Genomic DNA, 13,881 nt, shown 5'->3' with positions numbered 1-13,881 from the left:
CTTCCTTCCTTCCTTCCTTCCTTCCTTCCTCCCCCCCTCTTTCTTTCTTTCTTTCTTTCTTTCTTTCTTTCTTTCTTTCTTTCTTTCTTTCTTTCTTTCTTTCTTTCTTTCTTCTCTCCTTCTTCTTCTTCTTCTTCTTCTTCTTCTTCTTCTTCTTCTTCTTCTTCTTCTTCTTTACTGTAGAATATATATGGAAACACAGCTTTTATATTATATCTTTAAAAATAACTCTAGAAGCCAGAGGACAACTTGCTGGAGTCAGTTTTCTCCTTTTACCATGTGGTTCCTGGCACTGAATTCAGGCCATTGGTCTTGGTGGCAAGCCTTTTTACTTACCAAGCCATCTTTTTGTCCCTGAAACCCACTTGTAGGATACTTAAGGATAGTCAGTCCTTCATCTGCATTAGCTATAGTGTAAGCTATTGCTTCAGCGTATTCAGTGTCCTGGTGTTAGACTCCATGGTAACATCTGATATTCCTTCAGGGGGAAGTTAGTAATTAAATGGAAACCATCTTCATCCTATGGCTGTCTGGCTTTGGTTAACAGTTAAGTTTCTGGTAGAGAGCTGTTTTATCTGAGCTAGCTCCATTTCAGGACTGCTCTTGTTAGTGACCATTCTCTAGAGTTGTCTTGTGATAGACACTGGCATATGAGCCTAAGGAAGGAGGTACATAAAGAAAATGACTGGGAGTGCATGTGCCCCACCATAGCTGACCACGTGGACCAGAGCCTTTCCCTTCCCTCAAGATGCTACATAGTTCTCTGTTGTCATTGTGCCTTAGGGTCATGGGTCAGGGATGGGGCTTGTGTGAAGTCCCATCGGTCACTGAGCTGGACATCTTGCTTTTCTTCAAGTTTTCATCTCAGGTTTGTACTAATGCCAAGTCTTTAATAAGTCTACTGAAATGAAGCACATACGAAGGCCAGTTATAGTCATTTTAATTTAGTGGATATTTTGTTTAAAAAATTGAGAGCTACTGTGTCCTGCTGGGGCTCAGTTCTAGAGAGGTCTGAGTATGGGGGAGGGTCCAGAGAAGAAGCTCAAGAGGGTTACTCCTTTTTAGATGAACAAAAAGCACAAGTTGAAAGAGCCATAGTGTCTTAGCATACTTCAAATCTAGAACCAGGGTCAAGAGGGGAGAAGAGTAAGGAAAGAGCGGAGGCATGGGGCAGGTTTCAGAGCAGCTGGAGTCTGGTGGGCAGGTCACCACACCACAGCTGGATTCAGATTCTCAGGGTGCATTTCTGCATGGCTCCTGGCCTCTGCTCTGTCATCATCACCTGAGGTTGTGAGTCCTCGGCTCCACCTTGCTTTCTAACCAGTTAAAGTTTTTGAAAGAGTTGCACTGAGTTTTCCAGGCTGGTCTTGAACTTGTAATTCTCCCACCATGCCTGACAAGATCCAAAATCTTTAAAGAAATGGACATTTTGCACACCCTCTCTCTATATATTCTAAAGTGATCTTTTATAAAATATGATAAAATTTCCCCTTGGAATTAATATTCTCTGTTGGGAGTGGACAAGATTGCCATGCCAGTTTCAGAAAGGATAGAAAGATGAGAATCCTGGAGTATGGGAAGGACAAACCTCTTGAGTTTGGCTGAACCCTCTGCAGTACTGTCTGCATGATGCTGGAGAGGCATGGTGACACCTTAGGAAAAATAACTCAGGAGAACAGCTGCCAGTGAGCTCCTAGGTGAAATTTGGAAGTATGATGGCCCTTGGCTGATCAAAATATTGATAACTCTAATGTGAAGTTGCTCAAACACGTGTCACTTAAGATGACATGACTACAGTAAAACTAAAGCAGTATCTTTCCAGGGTTGCAAGAGAGCTTCAGTTGTTGCTCTTATTCTTTTTTTTTTTTTAATTAGATATTTTCTTTATATACATTTCAAATGCTGTCCCCGAAAGTTCCCTATACCCTCCCCCCACCCTGCTCACCTACCCACCCACTCCCATTTCTTGGCCCTGGCATTCCCCTGTACTGAGGCATATAAAGTTTGCAATACCAAGGGGCCTCTCTTCCCAGTGATGGCCGAATAGGCCATCTTCTGCTACATATGCAGCTAGAGACATGAGCTCTGGGGGTACTGGTTAGTTCATATTGTTGTTCCACCTATAGGGTTGCAGACCCCTTCAGCTCCTTCTAAAACATCACACATACACATCACGCACGTGTGCGCGCGCATACACACACACACACACACACAAACACACATCACACCACACATACACCACATCACACACGTGTACACGATACCACACACCACACAAACACACCACATACACATACCATACCAACACATAAACACACCACACAGAGATACACAGGCAGACAGACACACAGATATATACATAACAGATACACACATAGACACATATACATACAACACACACAACACACACAGACACACACAAAAGACCCATGCACACTACACATACACAGACACATACACAGACACACATATAGACAGACACAGACACATACACATACACACCAAACACACACATAGACATATACACACATACAACACATAGACACACACATAGACATATATACACACAACAGACACAAACACAAGACATAGACACACACAACAGACACAGACAGGCATGCACACACAGACACACACAGACATACATACACAACACACACACACATACACAGACATACAAACAGACACATAGTCATATACCAGACACACACAAAAGACACAGATAGACACACACAGAGACACACAGAGACACATACACACACGACACATGCACAGATATATACACAGACACATACACATGAGACACACACAGACATATATATACACATAAACATGAGACACACTGACATATATGCATACACAACAGACACACACACTAGACTCACACACAGACACACACAGACACACACACACTAGACTCACACACAGACACACATATACAACAGACACACAGACAGACACACACATACACACACTCCTCCCCACCATTTTGGTGTTTAGAACTATCACCCGAGAATGACCACACCAAGTCTGAGCAGCTCTGCATCCACCATGGCATTCTCACGGAGAAAGGTTTAGGCCATTAACATTCTCTGACAGGCTAGCAGTCAGATGAGTATGTTAAGTTTGCTCGCCATTTTCCATCCTCCTCTTCCCCTGTTGTCCTCACCCTCCTAAGATTCACAGAGGGTCTTACGTTACAGAGAGGTCACCTTCTTTACCCACAATGCATCTGGTGCAGCTTCGACTGTTTACAGTCAGGCATTTTCCTTGACTTTCCCTTGTCATATAGCACTGTGAGAGATGGAGCAGGTCTGAGAGGTGGGGTGTACATGCTGGTCACCTGCTGCTGCTTCCAGGACACCTAAGCTAATCCACTGAAAAGAGGAAAGGCTATTCTGGCTCACACTTTCAGAGAATCCAGTCTGTGATTTGATCCTGTTTCTTTGGTCTTATGCCATCATGGTGCATTATGGGAAGAGTGCATCCGAGAGTGACTGCTCACCTCATGAAACAGAGGAAGGAAGGGAATACCCCTTCAAGGACACACTGCAGTGCCTTCACTTTTTCCCATTAGGTCATACCTCCTAAAGACTCCACCTCCTGCCATAGGGTAATACCAAAGACTTTAAGATGGGGACATTAACAAGTCACAGTGACCAAAAGGAAGAGGATATGGGAGGGCAACAGTCAATATTCAACAATCATGTTAAAAAAAAAAGAAGCCAAAATGAAACAGATAAATTAGTTTTAATAACATTTTTGTAAACTCCTCAGACCAAAATATTATTTGGATGTGCATACAGAATAAAAATATAGGTTATCTCCTCTGATTCCCCTCTGTACTAAGCCTTCAAATATGTTATGGGTTTTACATTGACAGCACAACTCACTTTAACTGTGGAGCCACATGGTCAATGGCTGCATAGTAGGCTATACTTTGTTACACCAGCCCTCTGTGATCTTGGGTAATGCCATGTTTGGGCATCAGCTGCAGGTTCCAAATGAGGTAGAGCTGAGTGGCTGAGTCTGCCTTCATGAGGATGTATGGTTTGCAAAGCATGCAGCACAGAGTCTGTCATATCACGCACCACTTGAAAGGGTCTCTTCAGTCAAGATTCTCCGGGGTAGTGGAACTTACAGAATAAATATAGGCAACAAGGGAGATTGATTAGATTGGGGTACACACTTTGGGATGGGTAGTTCAACAGTGTTTTTTTGGTAAAGAGGCTGGAACCCCAGTAGTTGCTCTATGTCTCAGTAGTTCCAATTTGGTGCTGAAGGCTTGCATGGAGCCTGGAGAGCTTCAGGTGTCCAGACCATGGTGGAAGACTGAATCAGGTGGTTCTGATGTCAGCAAAGAATGGATGGCATCATCACCATCCTCATTAGCAGCAGCAACAGCAGCAGCAAAAACAGAAGCAGCAGCAGCAGCAGCAGCAACAACAACAATAGAGCAGATTCACTGACAAGCAGGGAGCAAAGGCTGGCAGGCAAAAGCAGTATTTCTGCCCCTCAGACCTCTTTGTATGTAGACTCCAGACAGAAGGTGCTACCCATTCTAGTGGAGGGTCTTTCCCCTTTAGTAAATTCTTCCAAGAACTATCCTCATATATCTGCATGGAGGTGTGTTCTTAGTTGGCCCCAGATTCAATTGAGATTTCAAATCGAAAACCATATTAGTCATTACAGGCCAGATTTCTGTTGGTGATGGTGAAGATCAGGGAAAGGGTGAAGGACAAAGGTTTTCAAATGAGGAAACCCATCAGAAACATCTGGATTACTCCCCTGAAATCATGCCTCAAGGAGGTGATGAGGACAGGACAGAGGCTCATGGCCCCACATCACCTGAAACATGAGGTGGGGGTAGAGCTAGATGACTTCCGGTGCTCTTGCCCACTCTGACACTATGATGTAGGTGTTTATATCACCTTTGGCCCCGTGGTGCACGTGAGATGTTAGATCTAGCAGGAAGTCTTCCAAGCTCACTCACAGCGACTGTGAGCTTAGATTCTGCCTTCTCATAGCTTTGGTGTTTGGCTTCAGGAGTGACTAATGATAAAAGCATAAAACAAGTAGCCCGCCATCCAGATTACCTCCGCCAAGTCTCATATGGCTAAGTCCCAGCAGTTATAAATAATAAAATAATGATGCCATTCTCCTCTGCTATCCAATATGGTGCGATAGGAAAATAAGCTGCTTCTCTTCCCCCAAGTCCCAGCTATGTTTGATGTTGTTTTCTTTCTCTTCAATGTGTTTTTCTCAGTTGCTTCAACACGATGAGCTGCGTTTCTGTCAGTTCTATCCCAGCGTTCAGTAGAGAAAACATTCTTTAGTTCACTGATGGGTTGTTCCCATCAGGGTTCTTTAGTTCCCTTTGTGGGCTTTTCTGATTATGCAGAAGCTCAAATACAGTTGATATTTAATTTCCCTGACCCCCAAACTCTACACCTACCTGAGTGTGGATGCCTTTGAAGACATTTGTGTTGGGACTGTGAGCCCTCCAAGTTTTTTTTTCCATTTTTTAATTAGATATTTAGCTCATTTACATTTCCAGTGCTATTCCAAAAGTCCCCCATACCCCCCCCCCACTCCCCTACCCTTTTTGGCCCTGGTGTTCCCCTGTACTGGGGCATATAAAGTTTGCAAGTCCAATGGGCCTCTCTTTCAAGTGATGGCCTATTAGGCCATCTTTTGATACATATGCANCTAGAGACANGAGCTCCGGGGTACTGGNTAGTTCATANTGTTGTTCCACCTATAGGGTTGCAGTTCCCTTTAGTTCCTTGGGTGCTTTCTCTAGCTCCTCCATTGGGTGCCCTGTGATCCATTCCATAGCTGACTGACTGTGAGCATCCACTTCTGTGTTTGCTAGGCCCTGGCATAGTCTCACAAGAGACAACTATATCTGGGTCCTTTCAGCAAAATCTTGCTAGTGTATGCAATGGTGTCAGCGTTTGGAAGCTGATCATGGGATGGATCTCTGGATATGAGCCCTCTAAGTTTTGCTTAGGAAATCGGGTGTGAAGGTGGTTTGAAGACAGTGCTCTAGCCAGGTAAGTGCATTCCGATAAAGCAACTACCACTCTTGAGTTTGATTTAAATGATCTAACACATCATTTACTTATTAAAAAAAAACAGCACTGGTTTCTCATCCATATCGAGTGCATTATTTCTTCATGTAGTTCATTTGCAGCATTGCCATCATTAAATGCATGCTAGGTACTGGGCTAAAATTGTGCACTCAGAACCCCTGGTCTGTGTAGAAGGCTTATTTGTAGGATGAAATACACTCAAGGACAGACATATTTTGGGACCAAGAGGTTTAAGAGTGAAAATAATGTTCCGTGGCCATGCTATGCCAACAAACATAGATAAACAGATATGTGTCTTTCCATAGTGCCAGAATTTATTGAACTAAAAATTCTTAAGTTTCAACCCTTTCAGTGTCTGCAATTTACCAGGTAATCCCTCCTACCTTTGCAATCTGGCTGGGGTAAATGGAAGTTCTTGCTTGATTTTTGTTTTATAAAAAAGGTCTCACTGTGTAGCCTTACCATGCCTAGAACTCACTATGTAGACAAGGCTAGCCTCAAACTCTCAGAGATCTGCATGGCTCTACCTCCCAAGTACATGGACTAAAGACCTACATCACCACCTCTAGCTTTTTATTCAAATCTTAATTACTAATATTAACTCTAATATCACACAGCACACAGTAAATCTATTAGATATCTGCATATGTGTGGTTTACATGAATATAAGTTAAATAGATCTAGCCTGGAGTTCCCAAGGTTTCAGAAGTGGGCTGTTAGAGATGTTAACAGAGTCTGCATTGATAAGCCTCATTTTGAGAGGGAAGATGGAGGCAGCTGCAGGGACAAATGAATCCAAGCTAGTACTGATCAGAGAACAGTTGGTTCAGGTCCAGATGAGCAAGCAAGTAGACATTCAGAAGCAGGCTGTGCCAACATTCAGGGACCAAGCCAAGCTGCAGCCAGTGACAGACAGGTGTCTTCTGTTTGTCAGCCCTTGACACATCAACAAATATCAGGTGATAGGTTGGTTTGGGGCCATTGTTGTTACAATGCTAAGTATCTACCACTGTATGGGGTCTAGAAAAGGGAATGACACAAAGTGCTAAGTTATTGGTCCTAAGTTCCCTTGATTTTTACTTTTGTCTTTGTTTTTGTTTTTTGAGACAGGGTTTCTCTGTGTAACATCCTTGACTCTCCTGGAACTTTCTTTGTAGACCAGGCTGCCCTGGAACTTACAGATATCCATCCACCTGTCTCTGCCTCCTGAGTGCTGGGATTACAGGAGTGGACCACGATGCTCAGCCCTTGATGTAATTCTAATAGCCCCTGTTCTCCTGCAGTCTCAATTCTCCAGATCCATTTATAGGGCAGCAGCCTTTCTACTCCCAGGAACGGGTCATCATTTTGCTCCATGTGGCTTGTGCTCAGCAGGAGGTGGTATCTGTGGTTCTGTGGGTCTACCAAGGAGGTGGCGGTCATTCCCCTACTTCAAACTGAAGGAAAAAAAAACTTGCTTGTAAAGTGGAGTCTCTCAGAGTAAGGCACAGCCTGGAAAACCACAGGTTTTGACATTATGAAGGAGTAGGCATAGCCTCCTTTCAACATCAGTAAAGTTAATGTGGTTTGCGTAGCTCCATAGAATTTGAGAATTGGTACACCCTGGCTTTCCAGGGGAGGGTGAGCAGTTTAGGTCACGGGCAGGCTCAGCTCCTGGCAGTGAGGAGGCCCTGGCTGTGAGCTGTTTTTCACACATTACCCAGATCTCTCCTTCTCCTAGCCCAGTCTCTGCCTGAGTCTGGACTGGGTAACTTACTCCTCCTTCTTCCCTGTTACTGCCACTCCTCCCATTTTCTCCCTTCCTTTCAGTACAGTCATCGAGCAAAAGATGGAGACACTGAAATTTGCTAGCCACCCATGGCCAGAGTTAGCCATATGGCTGAGGGCAGAGATACTCTGCCTTCTCAGAAGTTGGATCTGATCCACATCTCTCTCATTTTCAGCGCAGGAGAAACCCACAGCTCTGCCTCGTACGCTGTGAATGGAGGGAAGCTTTGTTCTGTCTCCATGGAAACCCCACCAAAAAGTCTTTTGTATTTAGGTTTCATTGAAGGTCAGTCAAGTATAAAAGGTTTTGAAGACCTTACAAACCACACAGCTGAGTGAGTGAACCCAAAGAAGGAAATGAAAGTGACAGAAAGGAAGAAAGGATATTCTTTTCAAATACTGGACTCTTCTTTTTCTCTGAAATTAAAACATTTTTAAAGTGGCCGTGCTCATTGTGTAAGTGGTTTGTAAAAGGGTAACATTTGAGACATCATCCCTCTGGCCTTGTCTCCCAGGGATGATAGGCACGATGTAATTCACCCAAGGAGAAGACTCAGATCCGACTGCAGGACCTGCTTGTAAAGATAATCTAAAGAGAAAACTTGCTGAGGATCACGCCTGTCTGGCAGTTGGATGCTCCATGGAATCACTGGGAAGTATTTCAGGGGTATTTCAGGTCTGTAGTGATAGTTTTATGTCAACTTGACATAAGCTAAAGTCACCTGAGAGGAAGGAACCTCAATGGAAAAAAAATGCCCCCCGTAAGATTGGATTATAGGAGTGTAGGGCATTTTCTTAATTAGTGATTGATGGGGGGAAGGCCTAGCCCATTGTGGGTGGTACCACTCCTGAGTTCTATAAGAACACAGGCTGAGCAAGCCATGGTGTGCAAGCCATGATGAGCAAGCCAATAAGCAGTAACTATCTGTGACCTTTGCATCAGCTCCTGTCTCCAGGTTCCTCCCCTGCTTTGAGTTCTTGTCCTGGCTTTGTTTAATGATGGGCTACAAAGTGGAAATATAAGCTAAATAAACCTTTTTCTCCTCAACTCAGTTTTTGGTCATGGTGTTTTATCATAGTAATAGAAACCCTGACTGAGACCATGTCTGAAAGGCAACATGCCCTGATGGGAAAGGACAGAAACAGCTCTCTTATTTTCTAAACGGGTCTTATCCTGGGACTTTCATGGACTTGGCTACATGGTTCAGAGGTGGAGAGAGGAGATCTGAACCATAGATCTTATCTTTGAATCTAGCTGGGCCAGCCTTTGGTTTTGGGTAGGAATTGGGTGAGAAAGTTCTGTGTCAGAGGGCCATCCTGGCCAAGTGAGCTGATGATGGTATTGAGAATAGCCTGGCATATCTCAATTCTTCTGTCCACCTGTGTTGTGGTTATCAGCGCAGGGGCCACTTGTCTTCTGTCCTCTCATTTTATCCTCCCCATGAGAATGTGAAAACTGCAGATTACCAAGAGTGTGGGGATGACAGTAAATCTGTCTGTAAATCTGGGTCTGGTAGAGAGCACAAAGAGGATGCTGTGGGGGTTAAAGACAGGAGGTGATTTTCCAGACCATAGACATAATTATCTGGAAGTTGAAGCAATTATAGCGTACAGGTCTCAGGCCTTCATTGGGATCAAATGAAGAAATCTATCCACAAGATAGGTCTGGAGATTCTAGAAGATGCTCAGAAGTCATCTTCATACCTAGCTAGCATGATGTCTGTCACTTCTTTGGTCTTTTGTGTGACTAGAGTTTTGGTGTAGGAATTGAACACAGGGCCCAAGCAAGCCAGACAAATGCTCTGCTGCTGAGGTCTATCTTTAGCCAAAGGGCTACTAGTCTCGATTTTTATTTATTTAAAAATTTGCTTTATGTGTACATGGGTATCTCTGTGTGGGTATGTGCACCATGTGTGTGTGTGCAGATACACTTGGAGGCCAGAAGATGGCACCAGATTGTTCTAACTGGAGTTACAGGCAGTTATGAGCCATTGGATGTGGGTGCCGGGAAGTAACTTTGGTTTCCACAAGAGCAGGATGTGCTTCTAACTGTTGCACAATTGCTCCAGCCCCATGGTTACTATTCTTTACAAATTATTTTGAAATGAAAATTCTGACTGGTGTTTACAACTTTACTTTTACCCATCCTTTCCACAGGATACTGAGTTCTGTGAGCTTCTTTAGGGAAGGGTGGTTAAATGCAAGATTGTTTGTGTTAGGGACTTCCTGCAGGATTTTAGGTCTATTAAAAGCCTGTCCACAGCTGCTGTTTTGCTAGTCCATATGTTGAGAAATTTCTGTGGAGGCGTGTTATCTCATGCTTCCTAAGTCCCGCTTGGCATTTTATTGTCAATGATTATTGCTTCCGAAGACGAAATTATGTGTATGCATACATGCAACATACCCACAAATGATGTGGAGGTTATTCACATAAATTGCTTAACATCTTAAGATTCAAGTCTTACCTTCTCTGATCTTAAGCTAATGATTTTCAGTATTAGACCTCCTTGTAAGTGGTGTGAAACCATTTGCAGCGTCCTGACCCTTCCGAATAAAATGTGTATAATGAGTTCCAAGAGTTGCACGGAATTGGCTTTCCTTCTGTGATCCTATGCTTGCCTTTAACTTACAAATACTAATTTCCACATTAGATATGACTTTTCTTACTTTTCTTATAAACATTCACGGAGGATGACAAATCTTGGGTTTGATGGGCTCATGGCAATTTGTGGTCAGTGAAGAATCATTCTGCTTCTGACTTCACACGCTCAGGCTCAGCAGGGAGTCTTCTTGTTATCTTCAGGGAAAATGTGTAGAAATGAGTGATAAATTAGCCCAGAGGCTGAGAGACACTGGCGGCTAATGATGCTGAAGGTGATCATGAACAGCTCAGGGGAGAGTAGAGATACCCCAGAGAGCCCTACCAGCTGGAGCGGGGCTGTTGGATGATCTCTCCTGATGAGATGAGGGTAAGGAAGCTTCTGCCATCGGTGTGAGGAAGAAAGCAGCCAGGGCTTCCTTCAGAGAGAATAGAGATCACTTCTTGAGTGATTGGGGATGTATGCCTGACTCCTTTTTCCTGGGATGTGTTACCTTGCTAGGTCATGGTAACTGCTGATGAGGTTTTCTCTCTACCATCCTCATTAGAGACAGGATCACAGCTGCAGAGAGACTGCCAGCCCTCTGCGTGTCCCCACCTCTTCCCTGTGTGACCTGGACAGGGCAGGTTGCACAGGGTGAGCTTGTTGATGTGTTCATTCTTTCAACATTCGCATGTTCTGGAAAGGCAATTAAGCAGGAGGGGCTTTCTGTGCACCCAGAATGCTGCCAGCGAAAGATCAATGGCAGAGTCCATTTTTGGAAGCCCCAGCGTCACTTGTTTCTAGACTGGATGAGGGATGATTGCATATTAGGTAAAGGAATAGTGGAAATGTGAGGAAACTTCTTTGAAGTCTGACAGCAATTGCTGCCCCTGGATTAATGCAACCCCCAGGACACTGTGCAGACCATGGAGGTGACACCTGCTGGCTGAGATTATTGCTTGTACACCTGATGCCATTCCTGCTGGCTTCAGCAAAGGGCGTAGCCATATATCTCACAGCAGAGTTTAGCCCAGTGTCTTGTTATTTTTGAAGCATGTTTAGTGTTAATTCTTTTGACCCAGTTAGAGACAGTATCTCGGAAGAAAAGACTATTTCCTTATGAAATGCCACTGAATAAATGCAGACCACCTAGAGGGAAGGTCAGCTCCTCAAAAGCAGCACTAGATCATTCTGTTTACTTCATGACAAAAAAGAAAAGAAAAGAAAAAAGGTATGCAAAGAGCAAGATCAGATTGATAAAAATAAAGGATATTGGACTTTAAGAATATTTATTTTTGTTATTTTTAATTGTGTATATGTATGTGTGGGATGGAAGTCATCAGATTCCCTTAGAGCTGAAGTTTGAGTAGCCATAAGCTGGTGATGTGAATGCTGGTGAGAAAACTCAAGTGCTAAGAGCAGTACACACTCTTAACTGTGAAGCCATCTCTCCAGCCCCTAGACTTTACTCTGTGTTCAAATCTCTTAAGCTATGCAACACACTGCAGTGCACTCAAATTATCTTTAGAAGCTTTTAAAATAGAACACAAGTACACATTGTGTCTGGAAAAATGAGGATGGCCATCTTCAGGCATGTTTAACCTGCTGATCATGGGACATATGCAGCTGAGAACAGCTATGCATGTGGCCCAACACAAAATTTTGTATTTAAAACATCATGTAATTGTACTTAAAAATTAATGGGAAGAGGATAGGAAGGAGGATTCTGGAGGGGAAAATGGAAAAGGGGATAACATTTGAAATGTAAATACATAAAGTATTCAGTAAAAATAATTATAAAAGGGTATAACATTTGAAATGTAAATAAAGAAAATATCTAATAAAAAACCCTAAATTAATTATAAAGAAATAAAAAATTAAAATTAATTTGAAAAATTCTGGTTCTCAACTGTGAACTTTATAAATTATGTGGTAATACATGTCACGAGGTTGGACATACATGGTAATCGTTTTCAAGTGCCCAGAGATATTCCTTTTACAATTTTTTTTTCTTTAGAAACTAGGCAAGTGTGAACAACTCATAGTCAACATTTCTCCCTTTCCTGTCTGAACTACATATGAAGGTAGTAAATGGTTTAGATCTATATTTGAGCCCATGAAAATTTCAGTATGTTTAAAGACAACTACTCTGGGTTTACAGTGTCCATAGCTCATGGGAGGCAGGCTGTCATGTCCACTCATGCAGAGGCTGATGGGAACTAAGGACAGGCTCAGAGAGGATGTGCTGTGTGTTGTCTCAAGTGGCTAGTAGTTGCATCACTTAGGGGATGGTGCTGAAGTGGGTGGCGGAGGCTGTACACTTTCAGAAGACAGTGTGTGGGTACTGACATACTAGGGACCACACTTACTGAATAATGTGCAGCAGAACTCCATGTTCCTAGTCAGGGAAAACTCCAAGCTCCTGTCTCTACCACATGCTGCTGATTGTGAACTTCTAGAGGAATCTATTCCAGAGACTGTGCATATCAGGGAGAACTCATGAACACCTTTTCAAGGTTGAACTCTACTTAGTCTTCTGAAGCCTCTCCATATAGATTGGCTGGTTTGAGACCCTTGGGGACCATCATGTATCGGGGCATACCACTTCCCATAAAGTGGTGGGGATTTGCTCTTGTGGAAGGGGCTTCAAATCAGAGAGCAGTTGGTTGTCCCCATAACAGTTATGTCAACATTGCACCAGTGGGTATATCCTGTCTGGCAGGTTGTTGTAAATGTATACTTTTAAATGGTGGGTTTTGCTATTTGTCTATCTCAAACAATGCTAAAGAAAACCCTAAAAGGAAAGTGGGTTATGCAAATTAACTCAAATTTGGATAATAATAGCCAAGAATAAGACTGTAAGTTCCTAGGGTACATTCTTAGGAAGACTGACTCTCATACTCTTTTAGGGGAAACAGTTGTTCAGAAGCCTGGGTAATGTGAGACAGCATAAGAGCCTTGGCTAGCAAACCATTTATACCTGTCAGAAGGTGATTAGTAATAATGGAAGTCACCTGGCATTACCCACTTAAATTATAGGTACACTAAAATGCCCAAGTCTATAATAGTCTCTTTATGAAGATCTGTTCTTCCTGAAGTATCTTCCTTTCTAGTTCATCAATAGCTGCTTTCTTCTTGTGTGGAGGGGTATAGTATTCTGAGGGGTGCTTCACAAGAGCCTGGAGCTCTCATTATAGCTTTTGGGAAGGAAGTTCATCTTCATTTTCATCCAAGTGGAACTGGGAGGGACATAGGATGGTCAGAAGTAGCAGTCCCTTTGCAAGAGATGCAGAGATGGACTATCCCTATGTGAGCCACTGGGCAAGGAGCACTACCCCAGGAGGGTGGGTGGGTGGATAATACTGAGACCCTGAGTTGAGCCCTGTGCTGCAAATATTTCTTGTCACATGTTACATGTCCTTTAGGAACTGGCTTGT

The 13,881-nt window shown here is 43.2% G+C and overlaps 1 protein-coding gene across 2 annotated transcripts in view; it reads left to right on the top strand.

Moving 5' to 3' along the window:
* Dcdc2c (doublecortin domain containing 2C) overlaps nt 1–8,098 on the top strand; it is an 87,429-nt gene extending 79,331 nt beyond the window's left edge. For both annotated transcript variants that reach the window (XM_021179294.1, XM_021179292.1), the window contains one exon: nt 8,044–8,098. In XM_021179294.1, the coding sequence (XP_021034953.1) occupies nt 8,044–8,076 (33 nt within the window). In that variant the 3' untranslated portion in view covers nt 8,077–8,098. The remainder of the gene's footprint in view (nt 1–8,043) is intronic.
* The last annotated feature ends 5,783 nt before the right edge of the window (nt 8,099–13,881 follow it).

This window comes from Mus caroli, chromosome 12, assembly GCF_900094665.2.
Source record: "Mus caroli chromosome 12, CAROLI_EIJ_v1.1, whole genome shotgun sequence".
Taxonomy (NCBI): Eukaryota; Metazoa; Chordata; class Mammalia; order Rodentia; family Muridae; genus Mus; species Mus caroli.
The sequence above is the reverse complement of the archived record's forward strand: the minus strand, read 5'-3'. Positions and strand labels throughout refer to the sequence as shown.